This window comes from Haliaeetus leucocephalus, unplaced genomic scaffold (assembly GCF_000737465.1).
Source record: "Haliaeetus leucocephalus isolate CR32 unplaced genomic scaffold, Haliaeetus_leucocephalus-4.0 Scaffold1, whole genome shotgun sequence".
Lineage (NCBI taxonomy): Eukaryota > Metazoa > Chordata > Aves > Accipitriformes > Accipitridae > Haliaeetus > Haliaeetus leucocephalus.
Genome location: NW_010972437.1, coordinates 2993543 through 3016169, shown reverse-complemented (window position 1 = coordinate 3016169; position 22627 = coordinate 2993543). Strand labels below are relative to the sequence as shown.

The 22627-nt window shown below is 35.1% G+C and overlaps 1 protein-coding gene across 3 annotated transcripts in view; it reads left to right on the top strand.

Annotated features, from left to right (window-relative positions):
* Positions 1–22627, top strand: part of PGAP1 (post-GPI attachment to proteins 1) — a 32649-nt gene continuing 10022 nt past the window's right edge. For 2 of the 3 annotated variants that reach the window (XM_010564183.1, XM_010564176.1), the window contains exons 1-22: positions 1–83; positions 2394–2569; positions 3210–3381; positions 4474–4634; positions 6250–6302; positions 6479–6545; positions 7973–8078; positions 9834–9889; positions 9963–10046; positions 11786–11835; positions 13246–13297; positions 13543–13620; positions 15025–15100; positions 15382–15455; positions 15546–15597; positions 16319–16385; positions 17251–17359; positions 17740–17778; positions 18858–18951; positions 19613–19703; positions 19922–20119; positions 22202–22337. In XM_010564183.1, coding sequence (XP_010562485.1) covers positions 11–83; positions 2394–2569; positions 3210–3381; positions 4474–4634; positions 6250–6302; positions 6479–6545; positions 7973–8078; positions 9834–9889; positions 9963–10046; positions 11786–11835; positions 13246–13297; positions 13543–13620; positions 15025–15100; positions 15382–15455; positions 15546–15597; positions 16319–16385; positions 17251–17359; positions 17740–17778; positions 18858–18951; positions 19613–19703; positions 19922–20119; positions 22202–22337 — 2064 coding nt within the window. In that variant the 5' untranslated portion in view covers positions 1–10. The remainder of the gene's footprint in view (positions 84–2393; positions 2570–3209; positions 3382–4473; positions 4635–6249; positions 6303–6478; positions 6546–7972; positions 8079–9833; positions 9890–9962; positions 10047–11785; positions 11836–13245; positions 13298–13542; positions 13621–15024; positions 15101–15381; positions 15456–15545; positions 15598–16318; positions 16386–17250; positions 17360–17739; positions 17779–18857; positions 18952–19612; positions 19704–19921; positions 20120–22201; positions 22338–22627) is intronic. The other variant, XM_010564191.1, reaches the window with a different exon arrangement.

Genomic DNA, 22627 nt, shown 5'->3' with positions numbered 1-22627 from the left:
GTACATCACTATGCAGGAAATAATGGTATTTCCAGGGCATGTTAGTAGTCAAAAGGAAGTATCTGAAGAAAAACTTAAACTAGGTGAGTAGAAGTACTACATGCTGTGGATATAATGTGCTACTTAAGATCAGTAACTATTTAAATATTTATTCTTTGAGAAATCAATTTAGGAAGACTGCCAAGAAGTCATATGTGCATTTTTCAAAATCTTTGTTAAAATAAATTGTTCTGCCTTAATCAGTGGCTCAGAATAGTTCTTGTTTTATTATGGAATTTATGAAAATTCATATTTCATTCAGACTTTATTGTGGATAACACACTTTCATTCTGATACATAGATGAGCAGAGAAGATGTTGCTATTGTTATTTTCATACTTGCTTAAAATATGTTCATATTTGCTGAGCGATGAAGACAGAAGTGCTGCTGCTGCCTTTGCTGGGCTTGTTATTTTCATAGAATCATTTAGGTTGGAAAGGACCTTCAAGATAATTGAGTCCAACTGTTAACCTAGCACTACCAAATCCACCACCAAACCATGTCCCTAAGCACCACATCTACACTTCTCTTTAATACCTCCAGGGCTGGTGACTCTACCACAGCATGTTCCAATGCCTGACAACCCTTCTGGTGAAGAAATTTTTCCTAATATCTAATGTAAACTTTCCCTGGTGCAACTTGAAGCTGTTTCCTCTCGTCCTATCACTTCTTACTTGGAAGAAGAGACTGACACCTACCTTGCTACAACCTCCTTTCAGGAGGTTTTAATGTGTTACAGGGACTTTTGAAACATGTTAATTCATCATCTTCCATGGGCACTAAAACGAACCTTTTAAAATGTACAAAATTCAGACTTTGAGTAAAAGATGGTGGTCTGGTTTAATTGTTGGGAATGAACCAGAGATTGGGAGAACTGAGGTCCTGCGTTCTATTTAGGAATCTGTCACATACTTGCCTTGTGATCTTTGGCAATATTCTTGTTGCTTTTATCATGACCTACAAGATATAAAGTTGTGATAAGACACTTGATCTTTTACATACTTTTTAGGTCTATTCAAACCATTTTGAAGGTGTTTTTATTGCTTATTAGCTTTGGATAGAATTGGTGAAATGACTGACTACAGATTAGATTTATAATTTTCATCATTCTGATAATATCTGTTTGGGTGTTTGAACATATAAAGTATTTCATGAATATTATTTTCCCATTGCATAAGCTTTGCTGAAATTTGTTTGATACATTAATTTCTATAGCAAACTTCTCCAAGAAGGAGGATTTTGCAGGCTGCAGATCTCCGAAACTGTTGCACTCTAGAAGAATCTTGCTTCTGTGTGCCGGATTTGGGCAGACCTTTCTGGTGATCATTAGTTATTTTATATACTTACTTCTGGGACTTTCTCTTTTATTTTCTTCTTTCTCTACCATGCTTTTTTATTTGCAGCCGTTACTGTTCCCATCCTGCCATGTCTCCATGGAAACTCAGGGACAATTCTGCACTCAGAAGGCTGTAATAAATAGCAGCTGGGGTTAGACAGAGAAGACAGGTCAGCAGCAAGACCTTGTAAACAGAACTTTTTTCTCCCTCGAGCTTTTAGGCAGAAAAGTGTCCTTTAGGGTTTGGTTTTCCAATCCCCCATACGTATCTTGGTGGTATTTGGGAATATTGTCCTAGAGTTGATGCTCTTCAAAGGAATTTTAGGAAAGCCTAGCAGTAGCAATGCCTCTAGAGTTGAAGTCAAGAATGCTCGTTTTGCCTTCTTGTCCTGGTGGCGGTAAGGAGATGCAAATGAGATGACAAAAGCAGTCCTCAGGTGGAGGAACATAATCCTTGATCTTGTACAAATTTGGTTTTGATATAAAATATCTCGTTAGTCAGCAGTAAGCTAGGTTGCATGGTTAACTGCCATAAGCATAGCATGCAGCTCTTGGTAGCTCATTCCAAACTTTCTTTTCTTCTTAATCAGGTTTGTTATTTTCCACATTCTTCTGTAAGCTCTTGTTATGATATGTTTACTAATATTTTTTTATCAGAGGGATTCTTACAAAAATAGGAAATAATTACTTCTTTTCTCATTTTACAATTCAGTTCTGACAGTGACTGGTGGATACTTTTGCTCTATTTATATCTTCAAATCTGTTTTTGTAAAGCAAGTGTGATTGCATATTAGAAGAGAGATTATTTCTTTTTGGATGTCTTTTTCACCTTTTTTTACTTTTATAAATGACTTGAGATGAACAATGGATTTAAGATAATGTTTGTTTCTTAATAGGTTATATTGTGTTATATATATATATAGTGCTATATTGTTATAATAGGTTATATGTGTTTGCTAATGATGGTGCTAAGCAGTGACTATTAGACTGTTCTAAATGATGTGGTTTCTTTTCCTAGTACGTTCTCTTGGCTCCATTGCACTTAGAAAAGCAGAAGATGTTGACTTCAAGTATCATTTTAATTTCTTCAGTGTCAACTTTAATGAGGAGTTGGTTGCATTGTATGGTGGTAGTCTGCAACAACAGACCAAGTTTGTGCATGAATGCATAAAAGTAATTCTTAAGTTGTACAGGGTAAGTAGCAACATATGCTGAATAATGTACTTGCATTTGGGAATGGAATTCTGGGCTGTGTTTTCTGCTGGAAATCTGAAGAATGATGAATAAGGGAGGGAGACTTTATAATGTGTGTAGATAATTGAATGTGATAGTAGTACAATAGGGAATTGCTGCTCTTTAATAGATTTTTTTTTTAATGCTTCTGACAATCCCAGAGCTTTGGTTAGGTCCTATATTGTGTTTCTAAATAAAAACTTCCATGCACATTGTATGCTTTTTGTAGTAGATACATACACTTTCCCTAGCTTATTAAAGTATTAGTATAGCATCACCTTACATCCACTTTTCTCTGGGAAAGTTCTTTGATGTCCTATGTCCCTAAAAGTCTCAGAAATTAAAATAAGCTTAAGTTTCTTATGCTCACACAGGCTATATAATATTTCCTTTTGAGCTGGAAACTTCGTGTTAAGCACATTTTTTGAGATAGCAACTAAATTTATATTCATTTTGTAAACTTGTCAAGTTGATACAAGTTTAATATTATCCTTGGGAGGACATAAGTTAATTTTGGGGAAAAAAATGTACAACTGATAACCATAGTTCAATGTCAAAGATATTTTTGATGTGTCTAATTACCCTTTGCTCTTTGCTCAAGGATCGAGAATTTGCACCAACCAGTGTTGCAATAGTAGGTCATTCCATGGGTGGTCTCGTTGCAAGAGCATTGCTTACTCTGAAGAATTTTAAGCCTGGACTTATAAACCTCCTCATTACACAAGCCACGCCTCATGTTGCACCTGTAATGCCTTTAGACAAATATCTTACTGGTAAGTATTGCAGGTTATCTAATTACATTGTATTTCTTTATTGATCCTCTCAAGTGTTAATAGGTGAGATTCTTGCAAATCAACACCAAAATGTGCTATTTTGTTTACTGTAATTAATCTATTCCTCTGTTACTCAGGTGGTTGTTTGAGAGCGCTAGGATACTGAGAGAAAGTAAAGTGTCATAAAATGGGTTGTGTGGACTTTAGCTTCTGTGCAGAGCCTGGAGCTCTCAATAATTTGTAATTTTAGTAAGTTGCAGAGCATGTTACTAAATTTGTAAGCTCTTCAGTGAATGACATTTTTTCTTTCTTTTTTGTAAAACTTGACCTCTGTAATGGCTTTCTTTATCAAATGAATTGCCTAAATAGTGTTATTTCTGTAGAAGTTGCTAAATTTAATGTTTGTCATGCCCAAAGGTTGAGGGGGTGAGAATATTAAATATAGATATAATTATATATTTTATATAATATATTTACACAAAAGATAGGTCATATGTTCTGCTCACCTAAATAACTGTGGCATAAAAAAATAAAGTATAATCATTATGCGTGTACTATACACTTCTTGAAAAGCTAGATTTTACTATGCTATAATGATGAAATATGTGCTCAGTGGTAATTGTGCCGCTATGCGTAGATATTGAGAGAACTGGTGAAGGAAAAGAAACAGACATTTATTTTCACTATTCTCTGTGGCTCCTGAGAGGAATGGATTACCTTTAGCTGCTCAATTTGATTTACTGTGCTTGTATTAATTCTTGCTCCTACAATTGATTGCAATGCAATGCTTCTTCCTTGCTGACTGTTTCTGGACTGTGGCTGTCCTTCAGATAAAACTATGGTTTGCTACTTTAACAATATATGTGCTCAGGCTGATAACAGAAAGTGTAGGTGTATCTGTCTTTCCCAACTGCTGCTTCCTTGGGGTTAAAACAATAATTTTCCTTCCTTATATGAATCAAAAGTGATAATCAGAGCTTGAATGCCTCTAGAAGGGCTTACAGAAACGGTTAGTTAAATGTTTCTCTAGCTTTTTTTGTATATCAAATAGACTTATGGGGAAATTGTGATTGATTTTAATATATTTTATAGATTTTTATACAGCTGTAAACAATCATTGGATTCTAAAAGCCCAAGATTTAAGAAATTTAACTACCCTTTCTGTGGCGGGAGGATTCAGAGATTACCAAGTTCGTTCAGGACTGGCTTTTCTACCAAGATTGAGTCAACATGACAGTGCCTTATCTGTTGTGGTAAAAAAGCAAACTATTTTTTTGGTTTTGCATGGAGTTATGTTAGATAGCTTTTTATGTAACGCATGTATCAATGTCTAATTATAGTCTATATGTACAGCATAGTATAACTAAATATGAAAATACTACCTGTGAAAACATGAAGTAGATAGTGTACGGTTATAAAATCATAAACGGTTGATGTAGTATAAATTAGTGTCCACTGGAAGAGTATGTGTTGGGGTTTATTTGAATCATCTACCACTTGGTACTGTTTCTTCTCACCACCTTCTTGCACCTTTTCAGTTCCAGAACTCAGGTTTTATTTTCCTGCATTTTTGCAAGGGATGTGTATATGGAGACTGACAGATGTGCAGTATACAAGTAGACTGCTTGTTTGATTATAAAAAAGAGAGCTCTGGCTTGGAGCCTTCTTTTTGTATTCATTGTTTTTCAGAGAATTTAGGAATAGAAAGGATGTACTGGATCATCAAGTCCAGTCTTCTGCTTTTGCAAGCATCTATCTCCTTCCAAAATTAATCAAGAGACATCATAAAGTAGATAGGTTTGTCATTCCATCCCCCCACCATCAACCTGTTCCCTACATGGAAGAAGCTGGAAAACACTCCCCAGTAGGGAGAAAATTTGTAATTTCCAACTTCCATTTATAGCACAAGACAGTTTTTAAATGTGTTTGTTCTGACATCAACTTGAAATGTTATCCGAAATAGTTGTCATTCCCTTGGTGTTTACCTCCCTGTCCGTTGTACAAAAAGCTGTCTATAAATAGTCTCAGCTCTGATTCTGCTAGGCTAAGAAGATTAACTCTGCATTCCCTTTGTCCTAGTAACCGTTCTCTCCATCTGCTCTACTTTCATTTCTCTTGAGTGTTGGTGACCAGAATTTTGCATGAGATCTCACGTGTAGTGGTACCAATTCTTTCTCAAGTTTTCTTGGTTTTTGGTTTGTAGGTTTTGGGGGGGTTGTTTTGTTTTGTGGGTTGTTTTTTTGTGGTTTGGTTTGATTTTTTTCTTCCCAACTGTAATGCATTAATAGTTCATATTTTACTTGAATCAAGTTGTACAACTAGGTGATAAGCTCCATTTATGGAAGGTGTTTTTGATATTATTAGTCCCTAAAGTACAATACCTGCAATACACTTATACAAATGAATAGCTTCAAACTGTCCAGTTCTTTCTCCATGATGTTCTGATGCTTCGTTCTGTTGAGGATGCCCTTGATTTTTCAGCAGCACCTTTCATTGGCATGAATCTATTCTTGTGTGCCAGGATCACTTATTAAAATAGTAAGATTAGTCATAGAAGCAGTCTTTGAAGAAATTTTTGGTAAGTTTCCTCCACAAAATTATTTGACTTTTCACCATTAGTCTCTGCTATCTAACATAGATAATTTGGTCATTTTGTTTTACAAGTCCTGTTTTACAAGTGCTTCAGCACTGGTAAGATTTTTGATTGAAGAAGTCATTATATTGTACCCTAGTCCCTGAAACTCTTAAGATAAATGCTATTCTTTTAATAATTGTGCAAATATGTTTAAATAAGGAGACGAAAGGCTTGCTTAGAATTTTACCATGTTGAATGCTAACAAAATCTTAACTTTTTCCTTCCCCAAACAGAGCTCAGCTGTGCCTAGAGCTTGGGCCTCAACAGACCATCTCTCCATAGTGTGGTAAGCTAATGGAACAAAGGTTAATTGACTGACTGTACATCCCTCTGTTGTCTACTATTATCACATGACACAATAATTTAACTCCAGCATAATATTATTATAATGTCTCTTCTGATCACTTTTATTGCCCTGGATATCTCCTTTCTAGATTTACTTTTACTTATTCTGTCTTCTAGGTGCAAAGAATTGATCCTGGCTACCATTAGAGCTTTTTTTGATCTCATAGATGAAAATACAAGGCAGGTTTGTATATGTGATCTCCTGTATATTTCCCCATCACACTTTCTTCTTCCATCCCTGAATACTTAATCAGGACAAATATCACTCTATTACCTATTATACAGAAAACTCCTTTTTGATTATTTTAAGTCATGCTGAGAAAATTGTTGCCGTTTTGTACCAGCCACTGAAAAATCCCGTGGCTTTGTGTTGTTCAACCAACGTGTCAGAAATAATTAGGTATTAACTCAGTTTTTATTATTGACTGCTGGAGTATATTGATAGCTGGAGTGTGGACTGAACTTTTCTTCCATAATGCAGCAGATTTAGTTGACCTTGCACTAGGATAAACAAATTTTGCTAGCTGTGCAGCTTTGAATGTGACCTCTTAAAGCATGTTTGAGACACCTTCTCTGGCTAGTATACAAAGGGTGAAAAACTGTGATAGTTTAACTCAGACATACTACTTCTCAAACTTCCCCATGTGTTGTCACATTGGCCAGCACGTATTTGTGGTGTTCTTTTGCAAATATCGCTTACACAAACAGAATGCAAGTAAAATACTAGTGTATTTGTTTACCTCCAGCTACCATTGTTTATTGCTTTTCTAAATAAATATCCCACATCTTACTTTTTGAAAACTGTTGGAGAAATCTCCCATTGTACTCTGTTCTCTTTCTGAAATGTTATGCAGCAATAAACATGAATTGGAATTAAGGTCCAAGAGGTTGTAAATACGAAAGAGCAGAGCCCCAGACATAAAAGTGGGAAGCTTCCAGGTGGTTTTTCTGAGGCTGTTTGGGGCAGACTTCTCTAGTTCCTTAGGTGTACTGACTTTAACATGGGATGTAGAGAGACAAAAAGGGGTACAGTTCTGGAGTTGACTGACAGTGTGCTAGTGGGTAAAACTTTTCAGAAATCAGTCGTAATGGCCACAATTTTGAAAAGCTGAATAGAGAAAAATTAGTCCTGGAAATGTGGTTTTGGAAAACAACCCAAAAACCACAAAACCTGAATCCCAGTGTAGCTCTACGGCTATGTGGATGTTTGAAATACTAAGACGAGATGTAGTAAGCTGGATTTGTTAACTCAGTCTAGTAAATATAAATGGGAGAATTGTCCTAAACATAAGTGTTATTTCAGAAAGAATGCATGTGTGTCTATAAAGAAAGTTTAATAGAATGTTTTCCTTGTGTTAAGAGTAGGCAAGGATACAAAACTAAAAGTTTTAGCTATGCTTTATAACATGTAGATTTTCTGTACTGCAGTGATTGACCATTGATGGCACTTAATTTGTTCAGATTATTGAATTTAGAATAGAAAGTGTACCATGTCTTCTAACAATATCTCCTGCCTCTCATCCCATAACTGTATTGCTAGCTATGATCATGTAATGATTGTAAATCACACAAATAGGTAAAATAAAACTTGACAATCTGCTCCTTTTTTAGATAACTGAGGATCCAAAGAAGAGAATGTCTGTACTGCATCACCACTTTGTGAGACACCCTGCAAAGACATTTGAGGAAAACCCTGAAGCTTTTACGGAACTCACAGGTGTGCAGCAGTTTTCTTTTGAACAGGATTCAGTGATACTCCTTTGTTCATAGTTAATCTTCTCACTAACAAACTTCTAGAATACATTTTGTCCTTCTTCAGACATTGCTAAAATGATATATGGATTATAGACGTAAACTATCAGCTTTTGTGTGTTTTCAGCACTAAATAGGTTAAAAGGGGTAGGAGCAAAAATCTGACACTTTTATATGGCTTAGATTCTGGGGGATGAGCAGGAGTCATATTTATACCAGGGTGTCCAGTAGACAATCTCAGAAATTAGGAATAGTTGGATGTCAAAATGCAGTCTAAATGCTAATCTAAGCTTACATCCCATGCTTACAGGAAGGATAGTATTGGTGTTGTAGAGCCATTGTGTTAGTTTTGTGCTGCTCCTGGAAATCCTGAATATTCAGATCTGCTTCATCAGTGACTTCTTTTTATTCCATGACATGGCAGGGTAAAATTGACTGCACACTAATGGTTTCCTTGTAGCTGCTAAGAATGCATAGTTAAAGGTGAGAAATTTTGACTGCATGGAGTCTTGGGAACTAAACAGAACTTTTGCAGGGCACAGCTGTATTTCTAGTTTTGCTGAAGTTGGCTGAACCATTTTATGAAAACCATTTTATTTCACGAGTTTTCTTAATGTAAGCTATTGCAGAAGTACTAAGGTAGCTTGAACTTTGGTGTCCAGTTTTGGCCACCATGGTATAAGAAGGCATTTAGGCATTGACATATACTGAAGTGAGTATGGAGCACAGGACCACCAAAATGGCTAGCTCCTGGGGCATAGGACATGGGGGAGAGAGGCTGAGTGAGCTGGTTTTGCTTCACCCTAAAGAGAATGCTGAGGGGGATCCTGTTGCTGTCTTCAACTACCTAATGAAAGATTGGAGAGAAGGCGAAGCTAGATTTTTCTCAGGGGTGCACAGTGATAACACAATAGGCAGTAGAGTCCAGTTACAACAAAAGACATTCCAATTAGATATTAGGAAAAAGTACTTCACCAGGAGAGTGGCCAAACACTAGAACAGGTGCCCAAAGAGGCTGTGGAACTGATTGTTTGCCTTTTTTGGGATCAGTTTTTAGCAATAAGGAGGAATATGTTTAAATTGGACTTCATGTTTACATGGTCCTGTTTGTGGTGACCTCTTGACACTTAGCTAAATTTCTGTGATGAACTTGTTACTCTAGTTACATAGGAGAAAGATATTAATCTTGCGTGACAATTTGCATTGTTTGCATCTCTGATCTCTTCATTATTCTTACTTTTTTTCTCCAGACATATCTTTAAACTGCTACTATTTTCTTGTACATGTTATTCGCTTCATCGTTGACTTGCTTTTACACAAGTTTCTGTATTAGTTTTCTTAAAAGGCTGACAGGAACAAAGATTGGGGCTGTTTCTAATGTTGCCTCAGCTTTAATCAGTCACCCTGTAATTACATTAGTATCATTCAGTTTCTTACTTGTTTTGTTGCCTTGAGAGCTTTGTTTCAAGATCCATAGGGTTTTCATTTTACAATTAATATGTAGTAATTGGATCCTAGGGTTTTGCCATTTCCCATGTAACTGATGATAAGTGTTGCATGTAATTCTAAGCAGTAGCAATCCTGAGTGTTGATTAAAGCTTATGAAGTTTATGGCCATTTACAGGTAAGAGATAAGACCTTGGCAATAAGTAAAAGATAAGACTTTGGAGATAAGGATAATTGTTCCTTCAGTGTGGCTTATAAAAACATTTATTTTTAGGAGCTTTCATGTGGATTCCAGTCAAAGCCTCAAAATGGACTTATTCAGTTTACAATGTAAGTAACATTTTTTTCTTGTGTTTTTATGTCTATTTTTTTTACTAAAGAGCATTTTTTTTTTTCTTTTAAGGATTCTGATGGAAAATATTTCACATTTCCTCTTGTGAGCCACAGAAAATCATACAGTCATGTTTACTGTGAAAACAGTATGTTGGTGAGACTTCTTTAATGTCTAGAGTTTGTTTATAAAGCTGCATTTTTTAAATTTAATTTGCTGCAGTTTTAAGACAGTTTAATGAAGAGTTGTAATTACTGACATCCATTTACATTCACAGCCTAGTACATTGTGTCAGACGTACTTCCTGTTTTAGCTTGTCACAGTTAGTGTTCAAGATCTGAAACCTTCAGTGCCACCTGAACCTCAAATTATTTTTGACTGTCTGATGGTTAGCCCCAGATTACTTTCTCCTTTAACTTAGTGAAGTTCCATATTGATGGTTTTGAATGAAGGAGTTATTGTTAGTGCTGCCAGGATTCAGCCATACTTCTAATTTGGGAAAGTTTTTTTTATAGGTTTGCTTTCCCATAATAAAATTTAAGTGATCCTGAAAGGCTACAGAGATCTTCCACTAAGCAGTGGAAGTGAATGGAAGCTAGATGAGAAAACGGTACCTTCTCAGTTGTCTCCTCGATTGAGAGGAGAGGTGATAATGTGCATTTCCTGTATTTTTAGCTCAAGACACATAAATTGAGCCAAAATGTTTTTTAAATTTTTTAAAAATATTTTTTGAAAGGAATGAATGTAGTCTCCTGGCAAACTGGAGATGGATAAATATGCTTTTCACAATTACACAAGTATTTTAGATTAGTGGCAATAAAATTGAGATGCTTTCCCATTCCATCATGCCTGCCTGTTGCCATTCCTCCCCTTACCAAAGAAGAGGTTCATACCACCATTGTGAAAATAGATTGTATATTCTCTGTGCTTGTCTAATTGTCCTTCCCAGTAGCACGTTCAGTATTTACACATTTGTTGTGATCTTAGTTGTGCTTTAATAGGGTAACTTTTGCCTTTGTTACAATATCTTAAAGATAGGACTATTACTGCTTGAGGAGGAGTAGGTACAGAACAATGTCTGAGATACTTGCATCATGGTGCTATCACTTCAGAACACTTAAATGCTCAAGGGGGGGAGCAGTAGAACATTAAAAAGCTACAGTATTCCTCAACTACTTAGGATAGTACCTTGAGGTGTTTCTTTTAGTTAGTAAAGATTAAACTCTAATAAAATTGATTTTTACATCATATGTAAGGCAGATATTTTTTGTAAGAGAAATTATGAAAGTTTGTTTGCTCAACCCTGTATTCGTTGTTAGAAAACGTATTGATTCATAACTAGAAAAGGTGGCACAAAAGTTATTTAAAACGGTTCCAAGAAACCCCCACCTTTTATCCTTCATCTTTCCATCCTTGTAATTCCAAGGTTATGATATCAGACTTTTAATGGAGGATATCACTTGCTGTTAACACAGAAGTCTGACTTCATTGTGAAATAAAGAAAAAAAAATTTGGTGGATATCTTTTATTTTAAATAATTGAGGAAATCTGAGACTGTTTTTATCATCATCTTTGCTTTTACACTTTGGTATTTGACATCCTTATGAGAGTTTGGTCACTATAGTGATTGCTGCAGACACACTTAATAGAAAAGGAGTGAGGTGAAGATGGAAGTTTTCCTCATTTTATTAAGTTAATTGCACCAAGGCTCTGCTATCAGAGGATTTTTAGTTGCTGATATCTGGTGCGCTGAAACAGTTAGCATGTAGAAATTTTGGAGAACTTTATCAGCATTAACTCCTGCATTGTTTGGAATAAAGAATTGCTATTTTTAATATATTTATAAGTACAATCACACATAGGTAATGTACTATTTTATGGTATTGACTTTACAGGACACAAGTAGCTGGATTTATGGCTGTATGAACAGTAATTCATCAACGTGGTGAGTATAAACAGTTCCTGTTCTTTATTCAGATGGATCTTTTGAGACTATATTTGAAATTAAAGCATATAAAATATCCTCCTCTTTAGGAAGGAAGAGATTGGGAAGAAAAGTAAAATTCTTACTGTGAATAATTCATGCTTCCTGTATAACCAAGAAAACAGGAAAGAATAGGTTTTCTCAAAATTACTGCATGAATACAGATTAAAATAGGTGAACTTCTTTAAGCCATATTTTTGACCTTCCTAGCAGTGGAAAGTTGCTCTTGTTGCTCTCTTGTGGACACTACATGCTGTGCTGGATTCCTAAATTGTGTGTTTTGTAGCATCTCTTTAGCATCCTATGACAGAAGACATCAAGTGTCACTCAGAGCCTTCAGAAGAGTGGAATGAAGCATCTCTTTTTTTTTTTTTTTTTTTTTTTTTTTCCAAAATCACTATTGTCATATGAAAAATATTTAGAAATGTGGGTGATTTAGTGAATATTTGAATCGGGTCATTACAATCGTTACAAAATGGATTTAAAACACTGGCTTAGCTCACATTTGCAAAGTAAACTCAAAGTAAATTCAATCTACCCTTCAGATTAGGGGAAGCTTCCAGGTGGGATTGGGCTAGCATAGTATTTATCTCTTCTGGGATCTGTGCTGAGGTGTATAGCCACAGAGTCTTGCCTCTAGCTGATAGCCAGATGTCATTATTATTTTTCCTAATCCAAGGAGAAGTTGGCTGTTACTCCTTCGTATAACCTTTGATCAGCATCAAGTGCAGGTTAGCCTAGTTCAGGACAGCTACCTAAAATGTCGTCCAGTAATAGTGGTTTTGCTGTGGACTGTGTCCTGAGGTCATGTAACACTATTTAAAGAAACAGAAGTATCCTGGTATTCTAAAAATCATAACTTAAAATGACTGAATGAATGTGTTGCAGTTCAGTGTGTTAACTTAATATAGGTACACACCATTTTATAACTGCTGCAAACTTTGCAGCAGCTAACAATTTTTTGTTTTATATGGTATGTTTTAGATATTCCTATAGGAAAAATTGGTACTTTTGACATTTAAAAAATGCTAATAAAACTGTGTTAATTCAATGCCAGTGCTGTTTTAGCTCAATAAGAGTTTTCATTGTGTCTGAAGTTGTATGGCTAACAACTGCTGAATGTTTTGTGTATGACAGAGTTAGTGCTTTGCTTAACTTGTTTTTGCAAAAACAAGATTTGCAATACCTGAAATTATTATAGTTTGATAAATTACTATGGTAGCTAACTGCAGTAGACCCAAATTTGTTCTCAGTTTAAAATCATGTGAATCCATTTAGAGAGAGAGAAAAGGTGGTATATTAATCCACTGTCATAATGTAGTGTCTGCATAATTAATATGCTCATCCTTTAATGTGCATGAATTTTTACAGCCTGGAAGCTACTGATTTATCCTGGAGAGCTGAGTTACTTCCAACCACCAAGGTAAGTACTGTACATAACTTGGAGGGAGAGGTGCTTTGTGGGGTAGTTGCATGTCATGGGAGAAGGATCTGTTCTGTTTACAGCATTGGAATGTGCAGTTGTATTCCCAAGAAAGGGGTACAAGAGGTGGACATCTGGGAACTGGCAAGGGGCAAACGAAGTCGTGTGTTCAGTAATAGCTTTTATTTTTCTTTCTTTCTTTTTCTTTTTTTTCCCCTTTTTTTTCTTTCTTTTTTTTTTTTAAGGTTGTAATACTGAAACTTCAGGACTATACTTCTTTGTCCCACATTGTCATTCAGGTACCACCCACAGTTGGCAATAAGGTAAAAAAAAAAAAAGCGGAAATTGCTTGCTTAGTGTGTTCACAGCTTTCAGATGCTACGACATAAGGAAAAGGAACTGTATTAAATAGGTGCTAAGTTACTTTGAGAAACCATAGACCTACGCTCCAGTGTGGTTTGAAGGTAACTTTGTTATATTCTGTAAACTCAGAAACATTTTCATTTGATAAAATACCAAACACAAGGCTTGAATAGTACTTGAAACATACAAAGCAACAGTTCTCAAACCAGTTCTTAGAGCTCTTGTTGGAGATTCTAGTGTTGTTCTTCCTTGTTTTTCTTAATATTCTGATTGCATTCCTGAATATTTATCTTTTTGAACAGCCAGTTCTCTTATCCAGGGTAGTGGAGAATGCCGTAGATAATTGAAGACACCACATATGGATTCTGGGGAGCATGGTACAGATATCTCTGCAAGCTCTGAGACTGCACATGATGTGGTAGACTGAGTTTTGCAGAGTTTGATAGTTCTGAATCTCAGATGAGTTGGATGTCTTTGCATCAAGGCCTCTCAGGATCCCAGTAAGAGGAACGTTTGCAGTGAATCTAAGCAGACTTTGTGTATTACCCTGCTGGGTCTGGCAGGCCTTTCTAGTTAGTCCTGAAAATGGCAGAATGCTGAGCTTGAATGTGTCTGTGGTATAATAATCCATGATCCAAGAAATTATTCACAGCTGAAGTGATTGTAATGTTCATCTATGTGTATATCTTCAGATAGTTGTGACAGAGACATCTTGCAGTTAAATTAGTAATAGACAACATTCTAGATAAGCAAAGATAGAAGAGAGATCACTTGTGAAATGTAACTTGCTAAGTTGCAGTCTAGTGTTAAATCTTGGAAACTGCTTTTAAAAAGTAAACAAATGCTGGATTTACAATGAGATGGAAAATAATTTTCAAGTGAACTAAATACTTATTAGAGATGGTACAACTCATACCTGCTGGATACGTTGCTTTGCTTTTGCATGATTAAACTTCAGGAGACAAACTAAAGGTTCTTGCTTTGCTTAGGAAATTGTATTCAGAGTTTGGACAAGTCACTCTCCTTTGTGACACCCTCCCCGCCCCCCCCAAAAAGATGTACCTGAGAAGGAGGGATGCGAAGTGGTTTGTAGTCATTCTCAGCTGTTTGAATAGCCTTTTGGAGGCTGTTGCAAATGGGTGAGAGCTAGAGTAACCTGGAAGTCATGCTTAAGCTTTCCAAACTTGTACTGCTGGGTATAGGAACAAACTACCTGCCAGTTCCTATCAGTGGAGTGTGGAGAGGTGGCTTTTCAGTATTTGTGTCCTGGAGTCTGCCCAAGTCTGTGAATAGAATTTGACAAGTGCAAAGGCTTTATAGTCTTGTGCTTGGTTTAGATCTGTGTTTAATTTCCTGAATTGCAGTATACTTTGGGCTGTGAATTCTTCAAACAGGATTCCAGAACAGTACAGCTTCCTGTAACACATCTTTTTTCATTTGGTAAGTATAGTATATTACTTTTGGAAAAAATGGAAAACTAATATTACTAAGATTTGGATAATAAATTTGCCTAAAAATTCCAATGGTCAGGAGGTTTTCTGGGGTTTGTTTTTACTAAAGTTAATACTGCTTTTGTTAGTAACAAAGAAAGAAATAAGAAATGTGGGGGTTTTGACTAACAGATATAGAAGCACATAAGTATCCTGGAAAAAAAATATCTGAAGATGTAGTGAGTTCTTAAATAATTTTATCTAATACATAAAATAATACATCATTTACAGGGCTTTCTTCAAGCAAAATTCTATTAAATTCAACTGGCTTACTTTACAATGTACAGCTCCAGCACTTTAACCGAGTAAGAATACTACTTAATATTTTAAGCTAATGTAACCACTGTTTGGAGAATGTAAGTGATTTTTTTTTCTTTCTCTTTTTAATGTTCTAGATATATCAAGCTTTCAAAATTTATATAGAGAGCCACTGCCAGTCACTCAAAGGTAAATATAAGTCTTCTAAAGAATAAATTTATAAAACAAAGCTTGTTGAAAATTCTCAAGACTGAAGCTGGTGGAAACAAAAGTACTCTCGTACAATGGGGTTTAAGCAGTACTGTTATAATCTGCTCAAATGTCTCTACTAGTATCTCTCACTTTACACTTTTTGTTAAGAAGGATAGCTCAAAGAAAATGTGGAATTAGTCCTCATATGTTTGTTTTTCTTACATCCCAGCAAAGGGAAGTTGAACTTTCAGCAGAATCCTGCTGAAAGTTGAAAGTGTTTCTCAAGAATAGCACATTTGGCTAGGATTTTTATTTGCTAATTATGGGACTCAAATGTGAATATTGAGCTACATAAGCTTAAAGAAAATGGGATGCTGAAGGACTTTTTTTTTTTGGTAAACAAAAGTGATGGGTTTATGAGCTTGAGGTTACAGCTCTGTATTGAAAACCAGAAGTTTTCCCATAGCTGTCCTGCCTTTAAATACTGATGTCTCACTGTCTTGTTCTGTAACAGTGTGAGTTAAAAAATGTCATTTTTGTTCAATGCTAACTGCCCTGATCTGCATTGCAATGTCAACTGCAATGTAACTGCAAGCCCAGTGATTCTGTATAATGATCTATATGCCACCTTTGTTTTACTTACCTTTTAGTTTTTGGAGACAGTTGCCACATCTTGTTCTTAACTAATTTTATATTTTTTAATTCTCTTCCATTTCAGAAAGAAAACCTAGTGTTTACAGACTTCATGTACCCTGGTCACATGAAGACTCAATAATTGTAGCAAAGTAAGGACTTTTAACAATTACAACTTCTTGATATGAAGAATGTTTGTATCCTGTTGTGGTAATATTTCTGATATGAGACAACTTCTCCAGTCTTAAGTGTTTGCTTTCTACATCTTTTCCTCATTTACCTTTCTGCCCTTGTTGACAAAGTTGTTTTGACTTTTCCTCAGAATAAGAGTATCTACTAATTGTTTAATAGTTCTTATTAATTTTCTCAAAAAGGGGGTCAGATTTGCTGGTCTGAAATCTCAGCATAATCCTTGACCTCCTCATGAGTGGGAAATAGAGGCTGCTCTGGATGCTGGCTTCGTCCTGTAAGCCAGGGTTTGGATCACACAGCAGCCCTAAGTTGCTACAGCAGCACAGTCCTAACAAAATCAAATGATATGGCTTGAAATATGTGTCGCTCATGAATTGCAGTTAAATAACCAGGCTTTATTTTGGATGGTTGGAAAACTGTCTTCCTTGTCTATTTTAGAGGCCTTACGGATACCTCCCTATTTTCCCTGCACTGTGTTTTCTAACAATGTGATATTTGCAGGAAACTGAATTGTATTCTTAAGAATCTGTCCTTCCCATTCTTGTCACTCAGCATATTTACATGTTCTGTGAGGTGCTGTGTACATTAATGCTAAACTTGACTGTTTTTCATTAGCACCATGCCCCTTGATAGTTCAGAGGACAGTGGACTGAGAATGTTACGTGGTTCTTTGTGATAGCATAAATAAGTTCATTATAACATTTCGTTTATAGCTTGTGATGACGGTGTATTAGATATGCTTTACGTGCACTTGTTGAAGATGAAGGCATGTTTGGCTTTTTTTGGTTATAAGGACAACAATTACCAATTAAGTTGCTGTTTCAGAGTTCCGTCTTTTACGGAGATTTCTGCAAAACTGCATATTGCTCAGCCTCAAAATGACAGCAGGGTTCCAGAGTTAAATATTTACTCTTCCTCAGACTGTCAGTATGAAGTGAGTAATACAAATTTATTTTATAGCTACTTTGCGTTGCTGTATAATTTTTGCAAAATTCAGTCTTTTAAAACATGTAGCTAATTAATCAAAATAAATACTAAGCAAATCTAAAGGTGGGCTGTTTGGCCTTTTTGTAAATGTAGTACATGTTACAAGTATTTTGCAACAGCTGGAGTAATATTGAAAGTTGGGCTCTCATTTCTAACAAAAACTTCAATGCATTTGTTCTTGAAAAGTCAGTAGTAAGCTGTTGTAGATTTTAGTTATGGGATTGCTGTATTCTAATACCTAAGTTGGCTTCTTAAAAATAAAAGTATTTTGTCCTTATGCTTGCCATTGTAGAAAATAATAAAATATTCCTTTTTTTTTTTATGAAGGTAATTCTGAAGACGTCAGTTTTACAGGTTCTTGGGCAAGTAAGAAAACCTTCTAGTAATAGATTGTTTTTTACTTCAGTAGCATCTATAGAAGTTTTCCCTTCCTCCCTTCCCTTCTTGATGCCAAGAGGAACACTATTCAATGATCATTTAAAATCTTGTCACTTGGCAAGGCATCTCATCTGGATAAACGTCAGGCCTCAGTTTTCAGATGAGTAGAAAAGCACTCTAGCTCTAAAGAGCTAATGTAAATGTTGAGCATTTGGCTTTGTGGTTAGCCAAATATCTGTAAAAGGATGACACTGTAGGTCACTTTGACTTTCTTGCCTGATGAGTCAGTAGTGTTAAAACTTTAAAATACATTTGGCATCAACTAAAAGTTAGGAAAAAAGTCTAAGTAGATCCATATGCTCTTCAATAAATTTTCTTTGGTTATCAATGAAGAATACATTTCGACATTGGTATCAGTAAAAATAGACTAGCCATTTGCAGTTTCCTGATTCTAAAAAGCAATTAATTTGCAAGCATCTAGGTATAATGCTGGAATATTACTGGCAAGTTTCTCTATTTTAGTGTATGCATTTATATCAAGGATTTTTCAGTTTGTTATCATTTTAGAAAATTTATATGCTATTTTATATATTAATCATGACTTGGGATAGTGAAAGCCAATTAAAACATACATGAAATTGCTTCCAAAAATTCTTTGCCCAAAAGCATATATAACTATATGCAGGTTTTGCTTGGAAAGTGGCCTTTTGCTTTTAATTTTTAAAATTTTTTTTTACTGAAATACCATTAACATGCTACTTTATTCTTTTAATACTTGCCTTGACTGGAAAAAAACGCCCACATTTGTTTATAATTTGGTCATTTATCAAAACATGTTTGATTAGCTGTTTATGAGAGATCTGAGTATTTTCCATATATAACATGAATTGCTAATGGTGGTTATCAAATACTTATGCATCAAAATGAGAAACTGTTTGAAATTTTAAGAAAGATTTTCTAATCACATAATCATGCTGGCTTCATGATAATATTTTTGTGTGTGTATTTTTCTTAAGGATAAGTTTTAATTTATATATTTAAAAATATATTATATCCTTGTTTTTCAGATAATAAGGTTCCATGCTGGCTCTCTTCCTGTCTATGTTGTTTCTAATATTTTTCTTGCTTATGGAGGACAATTGAGCACACTAATGTCAACAGGTAGCCTTCTAGAAAAATATTTTTTTCTGTCACAAGTGTTTTTACAGTAATTACTTATCCAATTTACTGTTGAAAGACTAGCTAGTTGTGAAATTTTTTTAAGCTAAGTATCATTGAACTTGTGCAAATACTTGGATCTATGCTCTTCGTTTTCAGTTTTTGTTTGTTGGTAGTTCTCCAAGCTTGTGTTGTACCAGAGTATTTCCTTATTATTTTACTCTGCAGTCCCTTCTTTGTGAAAGATTGGTGTTGCACAGTATTTTAGAATTAATAGAAGTCTGCTTAAAAAGAAATGTAAAAGTTTAAAATATATTGTTAATATGCACGAAACACTTTATTTCTTGCATGAAGATGAGATTTCCAGACTAACTTTTAGACATGTCTTCAGACAAAATACATTTTTATTTAAATTCAGGTGGTGTTTGTAACAAACTCTGTAATCTCTCTAGAAGCTCTTGTGACATATTACCTGAATATGAGTGATCCAGTGAATAAGGGCATTGATGATGAAGTATGCTGACTTACAGTAGTGTTACAAGACATGGTTATCTTGTAAAGTAAACTTTCAAACCTTTGTCTGAATTTACTTTTTGTTGTGGATCTTCTTGTTAAAGTTCGTGACAAAATAATAACTATAGATGCTTTCTGTTCTTGGTTCTAGGCCAATGTTCAGACTTTCCCCTTGAACTAGTTAGGACAGCTAAACCCTACAAAGTAGAACCTCTTATAAGCATTGTTGTGTTTCTGCAGGGGTGAGTCTGCATAACTTATTTATTTATTTAAAGCAGTTTCCAATACAGAAGTTTCAGTAAAACTATTGGTTGGGAAGAATATTATTTTATCTGTAGTCATTGTGAACACCTGACTGTGATTTTGTTTGAAAAGCTGTAGTAGGAGGTATAGTTGATATATATCTTAATGTAATGGTGATTGGAAATGATAAGTAATACTGCTTTCATGTATTTGGCAGGTTTAACTGGTTTAGAGAGATATGGGAATCACTGTCACTACCAGAGGTGGATGCTGCTGTACTGAGTAGTCAGGATGCGTGGTTCCCCCTTGTGTCCCTGATTCTATTTCTTTTTGGGACAGGCATTGCCTACTGGAGTGGAGTATTTTTCTCTACATCTCTGAGACTCTTCTCTTTGTTATGGTTAACTCTGATTAGGTAAAACAATTATGCTATATGATTATGCTCTTTTAGATGACTGTGACCCTGTCAATTTTTTTCTGTGTTCTTCAGTGTGAATGCTTGGGCAGGTTAAATTCTGCAGTATAGTTCATACATGGTTTTAGCCATCTGGGTTTGTCAAAATTAAGTACTAAAGAAGTATGAGGATTGCCTCATATTCCTTATTCCACATCTCCAAAAGGGAATGTAAATGGCTTTCTTGTTTCCTTCACCAGCTGTTACGAAGGTTTTCAGTTTGTTTTTGAGGAAAGCTTGTTGGGGAAAAGAAAGCAACTGAACTATTCCATTTTCAGCAGCCCAGAAAATAAATACATACATTTAGAAAAGGGACTATAAACATTGCAATCCATTCCTTATTGTTCATATTGGATAAACTGCATTAAAGAATCCAAACAGGTTTGTAAAACAAAAACTTCTTGGGTGTTAATTTCACCCTACAAGACTAATTGATTTTATAGATCTAAGAAAACTGGAATGTTTTTGCTTGTAGAGATGAGTATTCAAATATGAAAGGGGGTTTAAAAGAAGCAAGGAAAATAAAAAGATTTTTAAAGAGTAAATTAGTAAATTGGATAACATGCTTAGCTATTTTAATGGTTTGACTGTTCTCACATTGATAACAGTCCTCAGCTAGATTTGAGCCAATTCTCTGTCTCCAGAAAGTTGGTTGGGATGCTTTTTACTCAGAAAATGTCCACTAAATGAACTCTCTCTTTTTTCATCACTAGCACTTCTGGTCTTATTCTACAAAATAATAGATGTTGTGTCAGCTATTTCTTCTCAGCCGTCTTGTTTATAAATTACAGTGGATGCTCAGAAGTTTCAGTATTAGTTTTAAGTGATGAAGTGATAAACTTCTAAGTTTTGAAACTATTACTAAATTTTTAAGAGTTTATCTTGATTCCTACTCTTCATTAAAGCTCGCTATTTCTTGCAAACCCTGAGAATGTCTTGGGCAGAGGCAGGAAAATAAGATTTTGTGTGTCTGCCTGTAAGTCAGCTGGTTCCTTTTGAAATTCTAGTACCTTACACATGTTTTGATCTAGTCCTGAATTTCTTGGGGCGGGGGGGGGGGGAATTCTAGAAATCTCTCTGAAGTAGATTGTATTCACTTGACTGTTGCTTAGTGTTCTGAAATGATCTGATATGGCCAGCAGTAAAAAATTTGTCACTAGCTGTCTGTGGAATTCTTTGTTCTTGCCAACTAGCTTTCTTTTTGTGGTTATTTTCAATATTTGTTGCAAAGGCTTTTAAAATTGTGTTTTCCAAATAACGCTTTTTCTGTTTTCAATCTCTATTTTAATACTGGAATGTCCCATAAATATCCACGAAGTACAGACTTTTTCATAGTTCTGTTGCACTTCCTCCCTGCACCGTTCCCCTCATTGTTACACCTTTTCAGTTCATCTTTGTTGTTTCACGTTCGTACTTGTCTTTTAGTCATATCAGCTGGAATCCAGAAACTTAAAATAAGCTTTTCTGTTTCTCTCAGACTGAGCAAGCAGAAATTCCTGTCTGGGAAGAATGTTTGTCACAGAATTAATCTCTTGGAGACTTACTGTTGTATGCTGCTGTACTATCATAGAACACTGCAGTTCATTAATGTTTGTAGTAGGAGTCACTTAAGTGATGCAGTTGTGCAGTAATAATAATAAGATACTCATTCTCCTGGGCTGAACAGAAGAACTTAGTGACTGATGCAGATCTACAGTTAGCATTATCTAATGCTTTATGTTCACCAATGTATCCTTTTACGTTCCCCAAATTAAAAATAATACATTAGTTACATTCTGGAAGGTGTAAGGTTGTTTTGTTAGTTCATTTGATAAGAACGTTTTGGCTTGGGGGTTTTTTTGTGTTTTGTGTTTTGGTTTGGTTTGGTTTTTTTTTTCAAAGTAGTGTATGTAGCAGTTGGTATATATGCTTAAATTTGTCTAACTTTTTTTAATCAATATTCAGGAGCAATTTATTCTTTTCAGTCATTCACAAAACAAAATTATTCTTTGATTTTGTAGTTTGATGTTACAAGAGTATAACAGCAGTTTTGTCTTTTTTTAGACCTACTGTACTTCAGAAAGATAACAAGTTGATTACACCCAGAAGACTCTGTGGGGTGTTATCCCTTGCTTTGGTTAGCTGGACCACTTGCGGTGCATTTGCTGTATTCATTATTTACCTTCAGTACTTGTTTAAGGTACTGAAAGGCTAAACGTCTTGAATTTATAACTGAATTCAAAATTTTGTATGCTTTGAATTAACCCCAAGTTAAAAGCAAAAATACAGATTATTATTTTTTCATACTTAAATGTTATTATTTGCATACTTGAAATAGGTCTTTTTTTGAACTTAATCAGACTCTCACAATCTTGTAATCTTTAGAATTATTTTGTTCTTTTGCTAATGCTTTTTCCAAAGAAAGGTACAGTTCCATATGCCCACTACAATAATGTATATAATTGTGATCTGTAACTTATGGATAGGTAA